Source organism: Castor canadensis, chromosome 8 (assembly GCF_047511655.1).
Source record: "Castor canadensis chromosome 8, mCasCan1.hap1v2, whole genome shotgun sequence".
In the NCBI taxonomy this organism is placed as follows: domain Eukaryota; kingdom Metazoa; phylum Chordata; class Mammalia; order Rodentia; family Castoridae; genus Castor; species Castor canadensis.
Window position 1 is genome coordinate 16,567,317 of NC_133393.1, and position 24,115 is coordinate 16,591,431.

At 45.7% G+C, this 24,115-nt stretch overlaps 1 protein-coding gene across 5 annotated transcripts in view; it reads right to left on the reverse strand.

The window, feature by feature from the left end:
• Positions 1 to 24,115, reverse strand: part of Daam2 (dishevelled associated activator of morphogenesis 2) — a 105,019-nt gene that overhangs the window by 8,948 nt on the left and 71,956 nt on the right. For 3 of the 5 annotated variants that reach the window (XM_074082257.1, XM_074082255.1, XM_074082256.1), the window contains 14 exons: positions 22,793 to 22,896; positions 21,703 to 21,769; positions 20,588 to 20,705; positions 18,507 to 18,645; positions 15,769 to 15,827; positions 15,445 to 15,629; positions 14,644 to 14,946; positions 10,305 to 10,412; positions 7,815 to 7,841; positions 7,545 to 7,691; positions 6,732 to 6,838; positions 5,391 to 5,475; positions 3,168 to 3,274; positions 2,915 to 3,003 (listed from right to left, as the gene is read on the reverse strand). In XM_074082257.1, the coding sequence (XP_073938358.1) occupies positions 2,915 to 3,003; positions 3,168 to 3,274; positions 5,391 to 5,475; positions 6,732 to 6,838; positions 7,545 to 7,691; positions 7,815 to 7,841; positions 10,305 to 10,412; positions 14,644 to 14,946; positions 15,445 to 15,629; positions 15,769 to 15,827; positions 18,507 to 18,645; positions 20,588 to 20,705; positions 21,703 to 21,769; positions 22,793 to 22,896 (1,645 nt within the window). The remainder of the gene's footprint in view (positions 1 to 2,914; positions 3,004 to 3,167; positions 3,275 to 5,390; positions 5,476 to 6,731; positions 6,839 to 7,544; positions 7,692 to 7,814; positions 7,842 to 10,304; positions 10,413 to 14,643; positions 14,947 to 15,444; positions 15,630 to 15,768; positions 15,828 to 18,506; positions 18,646 to 20,587; positions 20,706 to 21,702; positions 21,770 to 22,792; positions 22,897 to 24,115) is intronic. The other 2 variants (XM_074082258.1, XM_020158986.2) reach the window with 2 other exon arrangements.

The following is a 24,115-nucleotide window of genomic DNA, read 5'->3' on the forward strand; positions in this document are numbered from 1 at the left end:
GAGCTATCAGTAACTTCTACATTGAACATAGGCATGTTCTAAGTTGAACTAAAAGCACCATTATGCTTAATGGGTATTTGGGTTGTTCCAAAGTTTTAAAAAGTATAATTAGAATGTGTAAGTTTTGGCATGACTATAAGTAATGGAATAAAATGCAGCACCGAGAAATGAATAACCCAATGCTACATATATCACTAGGGATAACTTACAATCATAATGTTGAACAAAACAGGCCAGCATAAGATTATTCACAATATATTATTCCACTTATATAAAGTTCAAAATAGTCAAGATAGCCGCTACAGTTGGAGAGGAGGGGGGAAGGGGTAGTCAGAAGGGAGTAAAGTTTGGGAGAAGGATATAAAGGAGGGTCCTGGAATCTAGAAAATTCCCTTTCTTAACCTGAGTACTGATTACATAAGAGGAACTCACTTTATGATTATTTATCAAATAGGGCTCTTGTGATTTTTGTATTTTTCTACTTGCATGCCATATTTCATTTAAAACTTTACAACTGAAGGTGTAATTCAGTGGTAGGTTACCTGCTTTGCAAGCACAAAGCCCTGAGTTCAAATTCCAGAACCACCAAAATAAATAAATAAATAGATAGATAGATAGATAAAAACAGAAACACAAAGTTTACCTGGAAAAAAAACTACTTATAAAAGATCCCAGCAATTTATATTGGTTGGAGTGATTTTTTTTTAAGTTGATATGCTATTTGAAAATTTGCAAAGGAATCTTACTTTAAAAACGCTAAAATGTTGGCAAAACAGAAAATGACAAGAATTCAAAGGAAATCAGTGTAACTGGGAAAACTTCCATATTGCAATCCTGACATTTTTAATATATTCACAAGAATGATATATCCATGAATACATTCACAAGGATGTTACAATTGCAACTATACTCATCTCAACTATATCTAGTGAATGTATTTCTAATGCGAATCAGTAAATTTGGTCTACTTAGCAATGAACATATTCATAAGAAAATATTGAAGAGTATATTCATGAATAAATTCATATTAGAATTGGTAATTTTGTCAAGTTTGGTAAATTGGCTTTTTGGCAACTGACCCAGAGCTTCTGCTGGGGAACAGGAGGGTGGGTGTCAATGGCTCAGTACTCATCTGGGGGTAAGCTCAATCTTAGCCACTCCAAGAATACTTCCTGGGAGAACTGGAAGGAGAACTGTGAACCCAACTCCCTCTGCTCTCCACTCCAGTCAAGCACACTGATCCAATTCTATAAAGAACAACTTCAGGCATCTCTTCCCTACCTAGCTCTTGGTCACTCACGGGCAGCAATCATTGCTATAGCAGAGCAATTTTTACACAGCACAGCTTACAGAAGAGCAACTTTCCCAAACATGTCTCACTCTGTATAGCTTGCTCTTAAAGGAAGCCTTTACCAAAGCACACACTGGCTGACTTGGGGAGAGAGAGCTCAGGAATGGGTTCTTGGGAGCAGGAAACCATTTGAGATTAAACCTTCCCAGTGGCTAAGCTACTCTGGTTCCATAGATTCAAATAGCAGTTGCTCACATTCACTCCATTGACCCAAGATACACAAAAAGCTGAGCACCTACATCTTGGGCTGAATCCCTTATCTGTGCCTCCTGCCTCAAAGGCAGCCTGCAGCAAGAAGAAAGTTGAGATGAAGATAAGGATTCACCCATCACCAGGGCACAGAGATACTGCCAAACCTTAGAGATGGAGAGTTGCCCCTGACATTTTTCCTTTTCCTTTAGAAGGATTATACTGACTATCTATTTTCACAATCTTCAGGTCCTTTGCTGTGTGAGCATGTATGCACATACAGAAAATGTCTGTCTTTAGCTCTGCATGCTTCATTCTGCTCCCAAATCCTTCCTAAAGCAACCCTCTAGGCCCGACTCCGGACAGGGTTTCAGGGAGTGCTTACTGACCCTGGTGTCCAGCAGGGGGTGCCCGTGCTCTGCTCTGCCCCCAGCCTGGTACCCTCCACATCTAGAACAGTCTCTCTTGTTCTCTTGCCCTAATGATCCTGTCCTTGCCTGTCCCAGCTTCTCCTCCTGCTTTCGCCCTCCTGAGTGCACGTCTGTCTGCCCACCATGCTACTCTCTCACCTTTCACATAACTTCCTGCCCCTCAGTCCTCAACCATCCCCATACGCAGTCCCAAGGAGATGCCCTCTGGGCAGTAACACAGGACAAGAGTGAAGGAATGGAAGAATCCCACCCTGGCTCCAACACCTACCAGCAACACGGCCTCAGCCCACACTGGTATCCCTTTTAGAGATGAAAGAAAAGGAGGCACACAGACAGTAATGACAGTACCCACCCATGGGACTGGTGAAAACTGTTTGAGATTGGTTTGAAATTGCGAGTCAAGTGAGCCATCCATGTTGAGTGTCACATGTGCTTGGCACATGGTTCTTGTTTACTTACAAATTTCTCATTTGGAGATGGTCAGTATCAGAAGTTACTCTCACTTGGAAAACTAGAGGCCACCAGCAACCACCTTACACAGCTGCCTACTTTCTGAATAGCTCACACTTAAAAATGTACCCAGAGGTCTTCTATGTACCTCTCAAGTAGGGAAGGATGGATACTCTCAATGCATGCCAATCCTGGTCCCAGGTCCTGGATGGATCTTTATCCGCTCGTAGTTTCTATTCCACTTTCGGGCAGATGTCAACAGATCCCCTGCCCTGGGGAACGTGAGTGATGAGGTGTAGGAATGTACCACATGGTTGGCACATATGTTAATATAAAGGAGTGCCACGCTTTCTACAATAATTTAGTTTTAAATTTTGTTCCTGACTTTGGTTTTTCTTTGGGATCAAGGGTAAGGAAGGAGTTTCCCTTTGCTTTTATTCATTGATTCCCAGATACCTCTCCACTCCAGGCCTCCTGCAGCCCCCAGGCTTACCTTCCACTTTGGGCTTGGCCTCTGCCAGCCGCTCCTGGAATTTCTTCTTGAAGAACAGGGCTTGAAGTCGTTGCTGATAGTGGTCGATCCTGTAAACCGGGTGAGCTACTTCAGGAGGCTGCCACCACCAGACCCATCTGCCAACAGGAGCCAGTTCTTTCCTCCTCTTGAGCCTGCCCACCTCACTCTCCTGTCCCTTGGCAGAATCCACTGCCCCAATACCAGCCCCTTCGGTCATGTCCACTGCCCTGACCTGCTCATTTCATAGAGGAAGCGGTCAGCACGGGCCATCCGCTCAATCTCATGCTTGTGCTCCTCAAGAAGGTCAATGTCACTCTTCTCCGGGATGAACTTGAGGAGCTGCAAAGAGCAGGTGCAAATTCAACAAGAAACTGGTGAGTGTCTGATATAGGGGTGCAGTGTATGAGAAAGCTATACACCAACTCTGTTCAAGATGGGAAGGGACCTGCTGAGGCAAGGAGAGTACAAATTCAAGGCCAACTGGGCTACACAGCAAGTTGCAGGTAAGTCTGGACCAAATAGTTAGATCCTCAAACAACAACAACAAAAAAAGATGGGAGGAGGGCTTAAACTGCTGGATGTTCTGCCATATATTATGGCTTGAATTCATCCCTCCAAAAAGTTCACATATGGAAATATAATCCCTAAATTCATATGTTAATGATATTTAGAGGTGGAACCTTTGGGAGGTAATTAGGATTAGATGAGGTCGTGAGTGTGGGGCCCCTCAAAGCCATTAGTGGCCTGATACAAAAAGGAAGAGTGATCCAAGCTGGGGTGTTTGTTCTCTAAATGTGATGTTCCCAGGTGAGGACAGGAGAAGGCCTTCACCAGATGCCAAGCAACTTCTGGTGCCACACGCTTGGCCTTTCCATCCTCCAGAACCATGAGTCAAATAAATAAACTTCTAGTATTTATAAACTAATCAGCTTCAGGTGTTTTGTTAAACCAATAGAAAATGGGCCAAGACACTGGATGTTCTCTTTTGCATCTGGCTTCTTTCACTCGACATAATGTCTAAGAGTCACCTAAGCTGAGTATCAATAGTTAGTTTTTATTTATTGCTGAGTAGTATTCTATTGTATGAATATACCACAGTCTATATATTCACCTTCCTACTGATGAACAGTTGAGTTGTTTATACTTTAGGGGTTTTATATATAAAGTTGCTGTAACTATTCTTGTGTATATCTGTTAGTATATCCTGGTTTCTCCTGAGTAAATACCTATGAGTGGGGTGACTAGGCAGTAGTGTAGGTGTATGTTTAGCCTTAATGCACACTATTGAATAGTTCTCCAAAGTGAGTATGCCATCTGAGAGCTCCAATCGTGTCACATCCTTGACAGCACTTGGCATTGTCAGTCTTTTTCTTTTTAGTGGTTCTGCTGGGTGTGCGGTACAACCTCATTGTGGTTCACTATATTTTTTCTGATGGCAAATAGTATTGAGCCCTGTCACATTCCTATTGGCCATTTGGAAATCTTTTATAAAGTGCCTGTCCAAGTCTTTTTGCCCTTTTTGTTTGTTTGTTTTTGTTTTTACAGTACTGGGCTTTGAACTCAGGGCTTTGTACTTTCTTGGCAGATCCTGTACCACTTGAGCCATGCCTCCAGTTCTTTTTCCTCTTGTTATTTTAGAGATAGTGTCTCACTTTTTGCCCAGGCCAGCCTGGATCACAATCCTATTTTGTTTCCCATATACCACCATGCCCAGCTTTTTTTAGTTGAGATGGGGGGTGTCTAACAAACTTTTTTGCCTGGGCTGACCTGAAATCATAATCCTCCCAATTTCAGCTTCCCAAGTAGCTTGGGGTGACAGGTTCATGCCACCATGACCAGCTAGTTATTAGTTGAAATAGGGGAGGAGTGTCTCACAAACTTTGTGCCCTAGCTGCCTCAAACCATGATCCTCCTGATCTCAGCCTCCACATAGCTAGGATTACAGGTGAGAGCCACTGGTGCCCAGCCTTTTGTTCATTTTTAGTTCACTTATTTGCCATTTTCTCATTGCTTTGTACAGTTCTTCATTGTGAATTTGAGATATTTGGTAGATATTAGTTTTATATATACTATATGTGGCAAATATCTTCTTCTAAGGTTCGGTTTGTGTTTTCACTCTAGTTCCTTTCAGTGGACAGTGATGTTGCCTTTAGTAAGTATATTCTAGGTTTTTCTTAAAGGACACAACAAATTGAGGGAAGAGATTTGGGGAAGATATGACTACTTTCCACTATGACTTTGCTATAGGACTCATTGTGGTTTATACCTCATAACTCCTTCTAAGCCCCTCGACGATCCCTGCAACCTTTTCTGGAGAAAGGGTAGTCCAGGGAAGTTTCTAGAAACCTTCTCCCCCAACTCCTCCATCTTGATTTCTCCTTGACCCAAAAGTTTCAGCCTCTCTGGGAACTGTTGGGAAGGGTTTGGCTCCCTTCCCTCCTGTGAAGGTCCTTACCTGTTCCAGCATGTCCTTAGCGAGGTCCTCCTGCTCATCCATCTTCAAGATGGCCTGCCGGATCTCCTCATTAGAAAGTTTTAGCCTGTATCAAACTTATATTGAGTAATCTGGCCTGGCCCTCAGCTCAGGGAAGTCCCCAAACCTTCTCCAGACAATACAACCTCACCCTCCCCTTTCCCCCTAATGTGGACTTGAATGTACACTGATGGTCCCCCACTGCACTACCTGTGCAAACTGATATGATAGACTGAACTGATGACACACTCCATCTACCTAGTAATCAGCTTCTTAGTGTCTAATGGAGACTCACATCCCTGATGTCTCACTTGAGGCTTTGTCAGAGCTGAGGGAGTAAGAGAGGCATCTTCAGTGTAGACCGAAGAGACAGGCCAAAGGATTTCTGACTGACCCTCCTCCTCGTGCCTAAGAAGTCTATATCATCTCCATGGGAGGATGGGACTTCAGCAGGCCACTGAGGGGACCGTTTCCTGCCTCTTTCATTCTCAAGAGACAGAATCATTCTCAATCTCTGACAGTGTCCAGCTTCAACACAGCTACTCCAATCAGTCTTGCTGTTTGAAAAAGGGACCAGCCAACCCCCTATATGCACCCTTACCTATCCCCTCATCATGCATACCCAGTGGGAACCACCCCCCACCATCAGCACCCCACCACCACCAACATCAAGTGGAAGAAACTGAGGCCTGGGGCCTTGTGGGAAGACAGAGGAGCCAGATGTCCAAGAGGCAACTGGGGGCAGCACTAAGAATAGTCTGGGAGGCGCTGGCCCCTGACCCCAGCTTGGGGGAGGCCCTGCACAGAAGCTGTGCTGTTAGTGCAGATACTGCCCTGTTTGTTCTGCAACCACGGGAAATGCTTGGGGGTTGAGATCATGCTGCTCTGTGGCCTAAGCCAAGTGGGCCCTCCAAGGGCTAAGAGCAACTCAGCTGCCAGATGCTGACCAGGCCAGTCGGGGGCTTGTAACTAGGGCAGTTTCCTGTCTACAGAGCCCTACCCCGCTGGTCAACATGGTTCCCAAGAAGGGGCCTAGATCAGTGCCTGCCCCCTTCCCAAGGGAGAGCAGAGAAGGGAGGTCAAACACTGCCATTACCCCATTTCTCTGCCACCTCTTTCCATACAACTTCTTTGTTTTTTATTTTGTGGTGGATAGAAGCCAAGGTCTGGAGTTTTGTAGTGCTAGGATGTGCTCTATCTCTTAGCTACACACCAGCCCCTTGACCACTTCCTTTCATGCTAGACCTAGCTCTGCACCTTGCAAAAGCCCTTCTCCTCGCACTGGAAGCCATCACAGCACAGACCCCAGAGGCAAGCACGTACTTGGAGAGGAGGATGATGCAGTTCTGGGCTCTCCGGCCGTCAATGACTGACAGTTCTTTGACCTTACGAGAGGCCAGGTAGATGTCCTCAGTGGAGCCAAGCTCTTTCTGCAAGCAATGAGTCAAGGGGGAGCACTCAGATATGGGTTCTCCTCAATCCTCTTCTTGCCAACTCCCCCCAGGAGCCACCCACATCCAGCTGAGGAGGCCCCTGATATGAAGGGAAGAGAGGAAGGGAGAGAAAAGACAGGGAAGGAGAGGAAGTTGTTTAACAACCCACTCTCACACGTTGGTGACAGTGAAGAGTCCCCATCTTAGAGATGATTCTCTTTGGCCAACCTAGGGAAGGGGCTGATGTGATAGGGGAAGCTGGGGCTGATCTCTCTGGCTTCAGGCGATGTGATAAGACCTACCACATCCCCCACCAACCCCCAGAGCCTCCACAGGCTTATGAAGAGAAGTTGGTCCAAGTCCCTATAAGGTCACAATTCCTGACTCCTGGAGACTTCAGGAGCAGCCCAATGCCCATGGTAAAGGGCATCCACAAGGTCAGAGGTATGGAAACTGAGAAAGAATTCCACTCAAGATTGTCTCCTCTGGGATTTTGGCCTGCAGAATTAAAAATCCTATCCCCTCCTTCCCTTGGGCACCCAGTGAGGGAGAAAGAAGTCTATCTAGTGCACTGCTATTACTCTGGGAGCTTCCACTAAGCACATGTTGCACAGAGCACAACTCCAGGGATCACTATACACATACAGCATTATCTTTGTACCCCTGGAATTGTGCAGTGCACAGTCATAGTGGAAAGCCTTGCCTTGGGCTTGGTGGGTGAGACAATAGACCTAGAAGCTTTTTCTTCGCTCCAGTAGACAGCCGCCTCCATTGATGACAGAGGTCTGCTTGCACTCTCTCCTTCTCCTATATTTTCTCTTTCTCTTTGGGGACCCTCCTGCATGCCTCCCTATATGAATGAGCAATAAGGCAGGAGGTGGCATGAAGAAACTGGCTCTCCTGGGCCCAGTTCAGGGCTGTAGCCCAGGACAGTGGTTGAGAGTTGGTGTTCAATGACCCAAGTGTGACTCACCTGCTGACTAGGATTAGTTATCAGCTCCTATGCAGGTAGCAGCCACAGCCAACAGAGAATTAAACATGCACAACGTTAGTCAAGAGGTGCAGGGACCCAGGAACAGCAGAACAGATGTGGGATCCTTGGCATTTACTCTGTCCACTTTGTCCCCAGGAGATCCCCATGGTTGGAGACAGGAACCTGGAAGTAGCCCTGAACAGCAGCTGCTTCTAGCAGACATGCACCCATAGAGAAGCCAAACAAGCAGAGATCAGGCAGCTCCTCCACCAGCTCTGGGCCCAGGGGGATCACTGCTCCCCAGTCAGGGATGACCAGGCCCTGAGCATGCCAACCACCCTGGGCCTTGCCTGCCTGTTCTTCCTTCTCCTCTGCTGAGAATGTGTCAAGAGGGCAGAGGCCATTCCTTCCCCTGGGTGTAACCTCATTTTTCTCAATACAAGAGAGACATGAATGTGAGCTGTAACTCATGAAAGTTCTGTTCACTGGGGCAGGAAAAGCAGACACCCCTGAATTTGTTCCTTGCCTGTCTGTTCTCTGATGTCTAAGGGGAGCTGAGGAGGGACAATCTGTACCTACATTCTCCTTTCCTGATACTAATGGAATATCAGTATCCGTCACCAACTCAGAACCTGCCTAGGATATGGAGGGAAGGCCACAACTCCCAGGACCTCCCTTGCCCCATAGCTCACTGCCCAGGGCCCCAAGAGAGGGAGTGTGGGTGACCAGGGCATCATGGGATAGCTCTAGCTTTGCTGCTGTGACTTCAGTTCCATGTTCACCATGTAAGCATAGCCAGGATGGACATCATCCCAGAATAGGAGGCTAGATAAAGTAGGTTCACAGAAGTGAGAGGAACAGATGAAAGTTCTTTCAGTCTTAGCTCTTCTCAACTCACCAAGCTGGGAGGCCCAAGACCTAGTTTGTCCAAAGCCCCAAACCTACTCTTTCCTGACGGGCCCCTTCAGACCTCTGGAGACTGGATTGGCTAGGCCACAACCCTTTCCTAGAGGAAGACTTGCAAATTAGGGGGAGGCATGCGCTTGCCATGCCAGACACACCCCCGCACATACTCCTCCTGTTCCCAGAACCACTTGGGGAGTTCTGGTTCCTAGGAGTGCCAATGTTCACAGAGCTCCTTCCAGCTCTCACAGCCTTGGTTGCTGCCTGTGGCCATGCCAGCCCCACAGGGGCATGAGATAAAATGCTTCCTGGAATTAGGAGTACAGAATCAGAAGCCTCAGGCACCTATATTTAAATCAAATAAACAATCATCCATTTTTTGTTTTTAGAATCCTAACACAGGGTCAAAGCATGACCACCACATCACCTGTTTAGCCAGGGCCGGAGGAGTAGTCACATGTGTCATTGGTCACAACTGCCCTCAGGAAGGGTCATTCCCAGGCTGAATTTGGCAAAGAGCAGGAGAGGGCACCCTCTTCAGATCTGTGGGAATCACGCTACAGTGTCCTGGGCAGCACTCAGAGCCCATTGAAATCCTCAAGGCTAAAGCCCCGGGCAGAGCAGAAAGAACAGAGAAGATGATACCACAACCCCAAATGAAAGCAGTCCCTCTGAGTAGATCAAAGAGAAAGCAAGACCTCTAGCCTGGTCATTGCCCAACTGGACTTGGGAGGAAGGCCCCCAGGTTATAGCCAGATTCCTGGGCCACAACCTGTATGCTGAATTACATTCCATATTTGTTGATGAGGTCTGAGAATCAGCAGTTCTGGTAACCCCACAGGATCTTGGCATAGTTTGAGACATGTCTTCAGCACTACCCTGTGTTATGCCACCAACTCACTTCCCCTATTTCCTCTGCAGCTAGAGGGTCAGACTTACTTACTAGCCAGCCGTGTATACACAGAGCTCATAGAGTAGTCCAGTTTCTCTCCAGCCTTCTAGGACTCAGCCCCAGCCTTGACTCCCTAAAGTGACCTGGAATAGCAGCCTTTCCTTTAAGTATTTATATCTTCTGCTTAAGAGACTCATGGGGAGGCTGGGAGATGAGAATACAGTGAGAAAAGTAGGTTGAAAAAATACAATGGCTAGGGATAGAACACCTGCTTAGCAAGCATGAAGCCCTGAGTTCAAACCTAGTACCACCAAAAAAAAATTGCAATGTTTTCCAAGTATAGGCTCTAGATCCTGGACCAAAGAGAGGAAGGACAACGGTGACTAGGCCTTGGGACTCTACCTCCTGTGCTCTAGAATAAAAAAGAGACATGGACAAAGTACTATTTCATCATTTGATGTAAAAATATAGGCTGTAACACCACGGTGTCTTCCCTATTGGACCTGTACACCACATTCCTGATACCTCATAATGAATAAAATCACTTAGTATATATGTGAAGAAGGAACAAAAAGGGAGGAAGGAGATAGGAAGGAGGGAGGATGGGAGGAAGGAAGGGAATAAGGTTTGAACTCAAGGGTGTGCTTCAAGACTGGAAGTCAAGACCTAAGAAAATGGAGTAGGCAGGGTCTTACCTGGTGCCTCTGATAGGCTGAAAACATTTTTTCAAAATCCTCTAGGTCCAGAATTCGAAATACCTGCATGTCATCAATCTCATTCCATACAGTGCCAGGGACACGCTCCTGAGATTCAGAATAGAGAGAAGACCACATGGTTGACCCAACACTTCAAACTGGAGTTCCCAGTGCTTCCCTAACCCCACCTGTTCCTCAGCAACACATGCTAAAATGGCCAGGCTCTCAGGCCTTCAGAAAGGGGGTATCCCTACTCCTCCACCTTTCTTCAGTATTCTGCTCTCAGTAGAGGCTTAGTACAACCTCTTTTCACAAGGGACCACACATAAGCATTTCCCAGAAATCACTGATAGTGCTAAGTGATGGATGGGCAAAAGTGAAAGGGGGTTTTGTGCACTAGGCTTCTTCCAGAAAAGCAAAACCAAAAGCAATGCTCCCAGGGCACACTGCACAGGGGTGAAGGGCAGGGGTGACTGGAGGCTGCTCCCATCACTGACTGGAGTCACCAGAAGGATCAATGTTCACATATATTTGGGATCCTCAAAGCCTCTGCATAAACTGAACTTCCTGGATCTGAGATGCTCATTTTCTTTCCCAGGGTCTTATTCTTACTTTCCCAGATTCCCAGAAAGTGGACAAATGCCAAAGGTTAGGACACACTGGCCTTTATAGTGACTGTCATAGCAGCAAGACTCTGCCACAACTTCCCGCTGGTCAGACCCAGGGAAGGTGTCCCCATCCTTTAGGACTGGGATGGATCCCAAAATTCACATTCCAGGGTCTCTTGAGTGAGGCATTGACCCATCTCTGTGAAGGACCCTCGCACCAAGGTCTGGAAGGGAGCTTTGTAAGCCCAGCCAAAAACTGCCCCAGCTGTCTTGTAACACTCTGCTCATAGCTTCTAGCACCCTCCAGTGTGTTCCACCCCTCCCCCCCAGGGATCTGCACCTCATCCAGAGCTTTGCTGTTCTTACAAAGAGAATCTCCTGCCTTCCTCTGCCTTGAAAGCAGCCAGAGAACCTTCTTGATATATCCTTCTCCTCCCTACATCCCCTCTCAGAAGGCTTGCAGAGAGAAACATACCTTTCACTCACTTTTATTTTCTTAAACTCTGAAAAGGGGAGGCTAGGCCAGAGTTGGGGGTGGGGGTGAGGGGACATTCCTGTGGCCTTCCTAAGGCCAGGGACCCTCGTGTGGAATGCCGGGCTGGGAAGCTCAGAGCAGCAAGAGAAACAGGCAAGTGGCCAAAACCAACACAGACACATTCTTTTCATGGCAGAAACCACCACTGTGTGTGTGTGTGTGTGTGTGTGTGTGTGTGTGTGTGTGTGCGCGCACGTGTGTGTGCGCGTACGTGTGTGGGGTAGAGGAAGGGGACTGGGAAGAGGAGCTGTGCTCTTAGAAAGGGACAGAATGGGAAGGGGAGCTGAAGTCAGGGAAGTGGAGCAGGGAGTAGTTGAAGCAGCATGGTGTGCTAAGTGACCCAGAGTCCCCTGTGCAGGGGTGGAAGGAGGAGGGAGAGAGAAGGCCCACAGAGATAAAGCTTCCTATCTTCTTTATTCTTGGTGAGACCAACTCAAGAATGAAAAGGCTGGAACAAGCGAGCTGGGTGTTGAACACTGAGAAGAGATTCCCCCAAGCAGCAGACAAATCACCTCTTTCATTTCTTCCTAAACATTGCCTGTCCCTCACCCTGGCTCCTCCACATCCGCCAGAAGGACTTGAACTGCTAGTAGAGGTATAACTGGGTCTAGAGCCAGAGAGAAGTAGCCCTTTTCCCAATATTCACTACACTTTCATCACGTCACTCCAATGTGCCCACCTTGTGTGATAGTTCTCAAATTTATTTTTTCCACCACTCTAGCCAAGACTCTGTCATCTCCAGTCTAGATTCTTAGGACTTCTGGCCCTCTAGAGATATGCATATAAATGCCATGGAAGTCTTTCTCACGAAAGACTTCATTATGTTGCCCTCAAAGAGCATTGCCTTTGGGGTCAGGGAGATTCAGCTGGCTGACATTCCCAGCCCTGCCATTATGGGCAAATGGTAGGATGCTATTCTTATCCCAAGTCACAGAAAACTGAGTACCACTGAGGCTTACCTCACTGAGTTGACTGCGGACTGAGATAGCTTACTTAAAGCACATACAGAAGTACCACTACTAATAGCTAATCCAATGTGGTTATTATTAAGACTTTCTATGCAGCACTGTTCCAAGGACTTTATACATAGTAAATAAGTTCTTACAACTGTCTTTTGAGATGGATATTATCATCATTCCCATTTTATAGATCAGGAATATTAAGCCCAAACAGTTAAATAACCTGCCCTTCTCACACAATTAAAAGCTTGGGACAGGATGGATATAATGGTGCACATGTGTAATCCTAGTACTCAGGAGGATTGTGAGTTCCAGGCCAGCCTGAGTTAAATAGTGAGACTCTATCCTAAATAAATAAATAAATAAAGGTTGGAATGGGATAGTAGGTTCTCAAGTATTATCCAATGTTCTTCCATCCCACTCCGACCACCGAAGTCACTTTATTGTCCACTCCATCAAACCCATACTTTCAAGTCTAATAATGACACTTCATGTAGACTTTATTATTACCAGACCTGAAAGAAAATTCTAAGCACAAAACTCCCTATGATGAAAATACCACAAAATATTAGTTACCTCCTCTGCATTCCTTTGTCACTGTGCATATTAGAACTTATCATTGCATTTTTAAAAATCTTAAATTATAAGTTGCAGTTATAACAGACAAAAACATTTTTAACCACAATGCAAAAATATATTATTTCTGCTTATGAACAATGAACATTTCCACATAGCCCATGGCTTTTGGTTATGAAGAGCAATTTGCAACTGGCCTCAAATATTACTCAGTTGGCCTTTCTGGCTTTCTCACCCCTTGGCCATGAAATGACACCCTTAGGGCACAACTGTGCAGCATAGTTGTCTTAAACTTTAACAATCTTGCTTAGAAACACTGTTAACAGACTGCTCTAACACTTTAATAACTCAGATTGGAGATGTTATCATGGGGACAATAAGTGAGCTATAGTCACATTGACTGTTTTCATCTAGATTCTGAAAACAGAGATGGAAGGGATATTAGGGATCATATCACAGACAAGCAAACTGAGTTATAGACAAGATGAGTGATGTACACAGGTTGCACAGTTAGTTAGGGCCAAACCAAGTTTGGTTAGAGGCTAGCAGCTTTCCCTCAACCCATCCACAGTATCTCTAGGTATTTCCTAAGTACAATTCCCAGTTGCCAGACCCTAAACTCCCACGGGGCAGTGTATCCTCTCTCCATTATCATTATTCATCTTGTCACCAAGTCTAAATGGCCAGCTGGTCTACCATCAGGAGGAGGAATCTAACAAACAGCTGACCATCTACTCAGCCATCTCTTGTATACTTAATATCTCTTCCTACTTAAATGTCATCTGAGTTCATCAGTGCTTAGACACAATGCTAAATTATGAATTCCCTATAAGTGAGTCCAATAGGTCCATATAGCAGGGTCTGAGTAGATCCATAAGCCCTAGCTCCAAGTTAGTGTCTACATGGTTAAGGTGTGGATAAGGGTCAAGCTAACTGAAACAAGTTGTTTGCCTCAGGGATAAAGTTGTGAGTCCTCTAAATCAGACTCGTCATCTTACAGAACCAGGGGTAGGACTTGTCCAGGCTGTTTAATCACTAGTGATCTAGTGAGACTCAGGGCATCTCTATTCTATACTTACAAGGGTCTAATAGAGGAATGAACCCCCCACCTGTGGGCCTAGGATTGGTGATTATAAGTGGATAATACCCACGAAGGCTCTCACTAAATGTGGTATGTACAGTTCCTCACTCTGGGCAGGTGAATGCCTCAATGGCTCTCTTGCTTTCAAACTCTTCAGTTTATTGTATACATTGCAGTGATTTTGATTTTTGACCTAAACCTGGACTTCAACCCAAAATGTTATTGCTTGAATCTTCCACCCCTTTCCTCAAATCAACCCTCTCCTGGAAATTCTTGCCCAGCCCTGTCTTGTTGGAAATCACCTGGTTTGGTCCAGGCTCCGATGTCAACTGCTCCATTCACCCCTAGCACACACAGGTTCATTTGTAGGTGGCTTCACCAACATGAACATGACCAAGTGCCAAGCATCTTTTCCAGTGCAGATGTCTCCCTAGCAGACAATGAGCTGCTTGACTCCAGAAAACCCATCTTTTGACTGTCCATACACAACAAAGTAAGAACTCTAGAAGGATTTGTGTAAGCAGAGACTACTTGTCACTGGCTGCAGGGAATGGACCCACTCACCCCTTCTGCTGCTCACCTCATTCAACTTGACCCAGTTGAAGGACTTCAGTGGGTGGGAAGGCTGGGGGACACGCTTTTTCCTGAGTGGGATATCACTGCTATGGAAGGGGTCCTGAGGAGGCACAGGCAGGCTCATGCCAAAACAAGGCGGGGCACCTGGGGGTGTGGGAGGCCCACCAGGTGGGAGGGGTGGTGGGGGTGGAGGGGGGCAACAGGGGAAGGGGAGAGGGGGTGGGGGTGGAGGCAGGTCATTGGTTGTCACGGAAGAAGACAAGGTAAGTGGGCCTCCAGGGGGAGGTGGGTAAGATACAGGGCCTGTCTGTGAGGAGACAGAAAATTCAAAAGGACAAAACAGTTAGTGCTGATATGGATCAGGGGATCAGGTCCCCTACCACTAGTCCTTGTTCTTATTTACCATCTTCACTAGATCTCAAAACCTACTCTCACCTCCCACACACACTTAGACCCATTTTCTCTTTCTATATCCCAAACATCCAACACACACACACACACACACACCCCGGCATTCAGAGTCACAGTCATCACAAGAAACAGCAGGATTTATGCATCTAGTTGTGCAGGCTACACTGTACTCTGCTGTCCGAGTGTGCATCATACAGTGTCATCCAGAGGAAGGGGTATTATTTTTTCTAATTAACACAAAGGTGCCATCCATACAGCCTTCAGTCCTGGCCTGAGATCCCCCTTTTTCTTTTCCTTTATCTTGGGGTTCTTGGCTCTTCCCTATACCTGTTCTGCCTACTCCATCCTGAAGCTCTTGCCTGAATTATGTAAAAGGGATGAGTTGCCTACGTACTGCGATTTCACTGAGTTGGGCAACCAGCTCTGCCACTTGTCCCCTAGCCTGGCGCAGCTCCTGGGATTCTCTGGCTAGCTTGTCCTTCATCTTATTCAGTGTCCGCATCATCTCCTCCTTCTCCATGGTCTTTGTCTCGCATTCCCGCTCCTTCCTCTCCAGTCGGCTCACGAGTTCCATGTGTTCTGCAATGAGGTGGGACCAGAGAGAGAAAGGGAGGAGAAAGTGTGTGCACACAGCCCTCTCTTTGGGAGGAGATGGGGTCCTGGGCTGGGGGGGAGGGGGCTCATGGAGCAGGCAGCAGTCTTAGGCAGAACCTCTCACCTTTCCGGAACTTCTCTGCCTGGTCTCGCCACTGTTTCACTTCATTCTCATTGATGAGCCTGGAGGTGGTAGAGGGAAGGGACAGTGTGATCACTGACTGTCAGCTCACTGCTTCCCAGAAGCCATGCCATCTCTCTCTTCCCCAGGTTGGAACCCTGACCAGCTACATCAAGAAAACTAGAATGTTGTCTTCTCAGATTTCTCTCCAGGTCCCCATTCCATCCCAGTTCTCATCGTCTGTCTGCAAGGACTATGAGAGAAGGAAGAACCCCAAGACAATTTATAATCCAACCTTTGTGATGCAACTGAAGCCACAGAGGCTCAGGGACCAGAGACGAGAAAGGAAGAATGAATACCTCCAGGAACGAAGACTGAATCCTAGTCTTCCTTTGGGTACAAACACTTGTACCCCTTTATAAAAAAAAACTGGACTATGGATCTGAGACAGAAATATTGACCCTACCATATTGCAGATTTCCAAAGACCAACGTGTCAGAGTAAGAGAAATGACAACCCCAGTAATACAGAATGACTGGGTTGAGAGTGAAAGGAGATGTGTCTAAAACACAGGAAGACCTTATACTTGTCAAGCTCTTATAACAAAGTGTTAAAATTAAGCTTCCACCCAGTCATAAAAGTAAACAAAGGGTAAAACCCCAAAGTAAGATTCCAATAATCATTTATTTTGTAAATGTGAAAATGTAGGTGAGGTAGAGCCATGCCTTTGGCCTCTTCAACCAGATTAAGGGTATAAAGAGGGTACAGAATATGCAGAAGAAGGAATATTTGGTGGTAAGATTTCTTTGGAGAGCCACTGTCCTTGTAACTAGAGTGCTACCTCCTTCACCCCATCAGAGAGGTAGCTCTCTGGGAACCAGTTTTTGATCCAGGTTTCCTAATGTTGAGAGAGAAGCAAAGTAGACTAGGAGTCTTCCAGAAGGTGAAAAAGGATGGATCAGGTGAATGTGGCTGTGCCGGGACCTGCTGGCAACCCTAGAGTTTGCTACATAGGGAGGTATGTGAGTTGTGCATGAACTAGATGTGAACTTCATGAAGGAACTGGGTTGAAGCTATTGTTAGTCCTACCCCTAAGGGGTACACCTGGGAGAAAATAGGGAACAGCAACACTGAACACTATGTGCCGTGGATTGCCAGTGAACCTAAGGGTGATGGGAAGACTGGAAACAGACAAGGAGTCAGAGGTGCTTAGGAAGGAACTTTCAGAGCACAAGGCATCTTTCCCCCATGTGCTGAAGCGAGAGGACAGGAGGCTTGCTAGCTACAGCATCTAATCAATTAAGACATTTTCCCTTTCTCCTTCCTGCCCCCAAGCTGCCTCTTAAAATGGTCAGAAATTGCTTAGCTGATGGAAAGTGAGGATGGGAGACAGAAGGGGTTAGAGGAAAAACAGAATAGAGAAAAGAAGTCTTCTCTCTCTCTGTCTCTGTCTCTCTCTCTTGCTCGCTCTCTTTCTCTCTCTCTCTCTCTCTCTCTCTCTCTCTCTCACACACACACACACACACACACACACACACACACACACACACACACACACCTTTCCCATCTCAGCCTCTGGGCTCCAGCCAGTGGTGGAGAGAAATTTAAAGCTAATTCAAACCTTGAATGCTGATTCACAGTTGCACATTTGGGACCAATCCACCTAATCACAACAGCTTAAAGTGACCTTAGGACATCTATGGCCCAAGAAGGAGCAAAAACTTCATTGCAGCTGAGAAACTGTCGTCCACTTGCAATGGAAAGCTTCCCCATTATATAATAAAATGATTTTGCAGAAAATAAAACTAAAACCGTGTTTTGATTACTGGTTACACTTGTCCAACATACCAGTTAGGGTTTTAACTAAATCAGCATCTGACTGTTTGTTCAGATGAAAACAAGAGAAGTACAAAGTCCATTTTCAACTTGGCTTTGGAATGATTTGTAATGAATCATTGGGAACTGATTTATGTCATTAAGGATAATTGACTCCAACTCATATCAAACATTAAGTAAATTTTTTGAGATCAGTATTTAACATCAGGTATTGTTATTAATTAATGTAAATTTAAATTTATTTTTCTGTGTTCCTCTATATCTTGGGTCAGTAAAAGATGATAAGCTAGAAGGTCTCAGACTCTGACACCTTCATTCAACAGGCTTATGGTCAAATGGCCATGCTCTCTGTCAGTGGCCACCAAACTTTCTGAAAAGGACCAGAGTAAATATTGTAGATTTTATGTACCATGCATGTACTGTACCTGTCATATGTTTTACTGATTTTAAATATAAAACGTATTCTTAGTTCATGGACTGAATAATAGCAAATGGTAGAACTGGAGTTACCCCATGCACCATAGTTTTTTGACTATTGTTCTATATAAATGCATTTATATATCCTATCCAGTGGATCATGGAGAGTTCAAACTATAGTCAACATATCTGTGCTGTCCAATATAGTAATCAGAAGCCACCTGACATGTGGTTATCCAAATTTAAATGAAATTTAAAATTCAGTTCCCTAGTCACATTAGCCACATGACACATTTGGCTGCCATTTTGGACAGTGAAGATATGGAGCCTCTCCATGAGCTTGGAGAATTCTATTGTACAGAACTGCTGGTCTTGACTCATTTAGTGATGTCAGGGTTGGAGAGGGAGCTGAGGCTTCACTACAGAGAATCACAGTGGGAGGGAGGTGAAAGGTGGCGGAGGACAGGTCAAAGTTGGCCACAACTCACATGTTAACGATGTTCTTAACATTGAAGTTCTCCAATGGAGCCAAGTCAGGGTCTACACCTCGTTCATCCTGAAGTACAATCTGCTGGAGGATGCGATCCAGGAGCTGCCATTGCTGGAAGTAACCGCCATTCCGCTTGTCTGAGGGACAACAGACATCATATCTGTACTGAGCCCTGGAGTCCCCAGAAGCCCTGCACTGGAATGACAGCCTGGCTGGGTCTGGTGAGGTATGCCCTTCTCCCTTCACAGGAAGCTCCCAGTCTGAGGGAAGAGGCAGAATTGTTGCTGATGCTGGAGACTCACAAATCCAATCATCTACTGATAACCTGAACCTGACCTTCTGTGGATACGTCAACCCTCCTAACATATTTCTCTACTTCATGAAGTGCTATATCTGGCTGCCTTTTTATTCCTGTTGGGACCCTGGGCATATTAAGCCCTAGGAATGCAAATTGCTTTTACATTATCTATGAAAACACCTGTTCTAAAATATCCCATGCAAAATAATAAAGTCTTCAGGGAAATTTTTAAAAAGATTTCAGGATTATCTATGAATTGCTGTACAGATAAAGATGAATGGAAACTGGTCACAGGTGTGCACTGAGAGCTAAAGAAATAGTTAATGGAACCCAGGAAGATTTCTTCATGGGAGATGACCTTGAACTATGAAGGAAAAAGCATTATGTGTTGTGCCTGACCTTACAAGATCCCACTTTCATCCCCTCTAATCATAGTCTGGCTGGATGTGGGCTTCCTTTTCACATGATAGATCTTCCTAGGTCCATGATCCAAGCACTTCATCTCTGCTGACAATCAACAGAAGTCAACAAGTGTAGCCCTGACATCCAATTCCACCTACAATTCAGGAGACCATGTCTTCAGAGCCCCATTTGGGTGCAAAATAAAAGGTCTCATTCCACATTGTCTGTAGGCCATCAAACCCAGGAACCACAGGGAGTAAAAGAAATCAGTTTCTCAGGGCCTTCCATACCCTCTGTGAAGATGTTATGGGCTGAGTTTTGTCAGAACTGTTGGCTTCACTATCTTTATCTTCCTTTCCATGACTACTGACAAAGGCATTGCTAAGTGATAGAAATTCCAATTTGCTTCCCACCCAAGTAAACAGTGTAAAGACAGATCACTGGTTTACAGAGATGGAACATGTTTCATCTAAAACCCTGACTCCAAAGGAAGGAAAATTCCTTCTGCATATAGAAAATTCACTCAGCCTCAGGTACACTCACTATAAAAAGGAAATCGTAATGAACATTCCTCAGGTCATTCTAAGGTTTAGAGAAAATGTGCTAAAGAACCTCCCAGCGTGCCCGGCACAGCACTGGTATACAATCAATTGTAACTGTCACCATAACCATGATCATCAATGCCACACCACCACCCCTTTGTGAGCCTGTCTAGGTTGACCACATGAATTTGATGGACCACACAAATTTTCAAAATATTCTACTTTGAAAAGCCAAAGTACTATACACATAGTACAGTTAAAGTTCATTTCAAACTGTGTTCCGGGGAAGCTATTAGCAACTATGTATAATTTATTTAATCACAGTGCACACCTGGATCTTAAGAACTTAGACACCTGTTCCAGAGATACTATTTGGTATTTGTGAAGACAGGCAGTGGCAAGGGTATTAGGGTGGGAGTCAGCAAGGGTTAGCTGGAAGAGTTGGTAAAACTTTAAAAAAATAAATAAGCATGTGCACTGCACATCTGGGTTACTCCTCCAAACACAAGGCTTCTTTTTAAAAGTGACAAGAGAACTGAGCGCCCCTCTGTCATGAGCTGACAGCAGAGCTGTCTGATTTTGCAAAGATTAAGCTACTGCTTATTGAACTAGGATACTGGAGTTGTTCAGTGCCAAGTCTCCAGCTCCTCTCCTGCATGACAGTAGACATTCTGTACATCCCAAAGAGGAAGAAGCCAGAGTCATGGGCCCTGGCCTAACAAAGGCAAGTGCAGAAGGAAATGTCAGACTCACCAGCCCACAGAGGTGTCAAAGTCTCATCTCCACCTGCCTGACCAGGACCCAGGACAAGGGTCACAGCAAGTGCAGGGTACTCACAGGGCATCTGTAGGCAGTGGTGTAAGACAGAAAGCAGGCAGGGGTAGGCCTCGGTGTGCTTCAGCTTCTTGTGGATCAGCTCAAACATCTGGGAGGCACTCTTAGTGTCAATGTGGACCTGCAGAGGTGGAAGGCACAGTGAAGGTGAGGGGCATGCAGTGGAGGAAGCAAATGGAGGCAGAAGACCTTTACCATCTACTTAGTCCCTCTCAGAACAACTTTCTTCCCCTACCTCTGGCCCTGGCTTAAAAGGAGGAAGACAGAGAAAAGAAGGATGGAGTGATGTTTCTGCACCTCAGCACTCCTGACATCTTGGGCTGGATAACTTGTTTCTTGGCTCTACCAACTAGATGCCAGTATTAGGTTCCAACCACCAAAAATGTCTCCAGCTTTGAAAAATGTGCCCTAGGGAAGGAGGGGGTAAAATCCATCCCTGTCTGTGAACTATAGATCTAAAGTAAGGGAAGGAAGCAGATGGCATAGATAGATGCTTCAGAATAGCACATGGCCTGTGGCAGAGCACATAGTCTGTGGTATAAGTCCACCACTTGGGTTCAGGTGGGATCTGCATTAATTGTATGACAAGTGCAAATGGCTTATGCTCTCTAGCCCTGGCATCCATATCTGTAAATCCAGGCTTTGTGAAAGTACAACGGTTGGTGCTGAGTGCCTACAAAATATCACACAGTAGGCTACTGTTTGGATAAGATTTTCTAATATAATATTTAAGCAACAGAGGTATGTGTTTTCAGGATTGCTGAGGCTCAAATGAAAACATGATTGTCAGTTTTAAAGATGGAAAGGGATAACTCTCCCAGGTTAGAGATGAAGAGGGATAACTCAGGAAATTTCTAGAAGGCAGAGAAGTCAGACCAACAAAGACACTTTTGAGACCAAGCTTGTATAAAGATGGGTTCTCTTTCCCTTGGGGTTTTGTTCTCCTTAGAGGCAGATGACCAGATGTGCCCCATCAGGTGAATCCACCAGAACCAGCACACCACTCGCAGCACTCCAGATATAAGACCTGGCCATGGGACACCAGCCCAGAATCTGGAGCAGTGGTGGGGGCCACCTGGAACCCCACTGCAATCATGCCACCCCCTCATGCTCCTTACCATGTCAAACCTCCGAGCTAGCTCCAGGTCATCTTCATTCCTGACCATCTCAAAGAAGTCTAAGTGCCTAGATAGGGTGGGGGCAGAGAGATGTAGATGTTGTAGCCAGGATATCCCTGGTTGAGGGTTACGGTCCCTTCCATCCCCCACTGGATGAATCTGGAAGCTTCACTTGGGTGAGGTTAAGGCAAGACCAGAAAGAAGACACCTGATGAGGCCTTCCTCCTTTATAAGATCTCATGGTCTCCCTTCAGGGAGGTCATCTTAGGATCCTATCGTGAAAGATCGGCATCTCTCAACTTCGATGTTATTGACATTTTAGGTTTAATTAGCCTTGCCATGGGAGGCTGATCTATGGATGCAAGATGTTTAGCACCATCCCTGACCTCTACCCACTAGATTCTAGTAGAACTTCTGCTCCCAAGTGTGACAACCAAAAATGTCTCCAGGCATTGTGTACTGGGTAATAAGAATCACTCTCATTCAAGGATTACTGCCTTCCATCCATCTTCCCCAGTGGTCTCATACACTGCTCCTAAGTCATCTCTCCCTTCTTTCCTACTCCCATCAAAACATCAAGCCACTCCACCTCAAAACCATTCATCATCTCTCTCTTAGAGCCCGGTATAATAGAATAGCCTCTACCAATGGGATAGAACTGGTGGGACATGCTGGTAACACATAAGAATTTAATTATGCCTTTGATCAGCCAGGGTTTGTAGCATGCTTTGTGAGGGGGCATTTCTTTGTTGAGCAGGAGTATACTAAAAGATATTTAACATTGCTGGCCCCCATCAACCAGTTTGAAAACTAAAGAACACCCTCACATATTTCCAAATGTCCCCCAGGGGGCAGTGCAGTCATGACTGAGGACTACTGGGTTCACTTATCTATAACATCAGAGATGCTACAAGGTCATTAAAGTGGGTGGGCAAGGACACAGTTGCCCCACACGGAGCTGATTCTGAAATTATGCTGGATATGAAATGTGGTCCCCAGTGGGAAAACAGCCTTCACTAAGGTCCTCACCATTCCCACCAAAGCACTGTCCCTACAGGTTTGCAGTGGGGCTGGGTGGCTGGGCCCTTACTTGTCCAGGATGGCATTCTCATGTTGCCGGAGTTTATCAATCACAGGCTGTATCCCCAGCATCAGGAACTCGTACCGGAGATGTAGGCGGAACTCCAGATTACCCTGAGGACCACCAAGGGAGTTACAGACTTATTGGCTGTTCTCATGTCCTCAAGAGACCCCAGCAGATCCCTCATTACCACTGCAGTCATAGTCCCACCTCATGTCCTACTGCAAACTTACCTGGAGCTAATTCAAATTCCAGACTTCCAAAGAAAGATGGGAGAAGACAGCCTTTGAGCTTGCTGTTTCTCTAAAGCAAGACCTCTGCTCACCTCTTTTTAGCCCTCCCACCTCACTTCCTTGTAGCGAGGTGTTCTCTTAAACCTCCAGCATCAAAGAGCAGTGTTGCAGAGAGACAGACACAGAGCAACCAGCTTTAGAGTCAGATAGATCTTTTAAAAATCCCTGCTGGGTCACTTCTACTCTTATGGTCTTGGCAAAGCCTTAAATTCCTCATTTGTAAAATGGGCATATCTTTACTTACTTATGGGGGAGATTTCCATAAAAATTATCTGATATGGTATGACTTCTAACTAATCAGAATGAATGATAACCATAAACAGCTGGTACTGACAAAAGTAATGTCAGACTCTTAGGGACAGAATACTCCCCCAGTCTACCTTGCTTAACTCAGGTCATCAGAACTGCATGCAAAGAAAGTTTGCTGGCACAAAAGGGGGAAAGTAGAGATCATTCAATTGCTCTCTTTGCCCCTTTTCTCATTGAAGTTGACCTTCATTGGGGCATCTGATTGCCTTAGGATTTGGGGTGTCTGCTTGATCTTTAAATGTTTCTAATGTTGCTATCTTAATGGTCTGACAATCTTCATTCCCAGAGGAAGAGAAACCAGAAGCTATACCTCGTAACAAAAGGTGCTAAAGGAACCTTTAGCCAAACCAGAAAGCACTCCAGAAGCAGGTCTCTAGAAAGTTCTAGAAAGAAGGGCCCAAACTTGCCTCTTTCCCTAAATGATCCCCTACCACCTTGAGCTATCATTAGCCAGCCTCACTGGGGATCTGTCCACGACTCATACCATGCACAATGTACCTTGGATAGAAACTCCCCAGGAGGCTTTCCAGGTTTAGACAAAAACCGCAAGAATTTTGTGGGGAAGCAAAGGCAGAATTAGTCCTCGCCACAGCTTTGAAGAGCCACTGATGAGACAAACTGTGAGTTATATGAAATCCAGGTCTGGCTGACATGGCATTGCTCTTGTGACACTGAGGTTCATGATGAGCTATTCTTTCTTGGCCCCAAGTAAAAAAGACCAAAAGCTCTA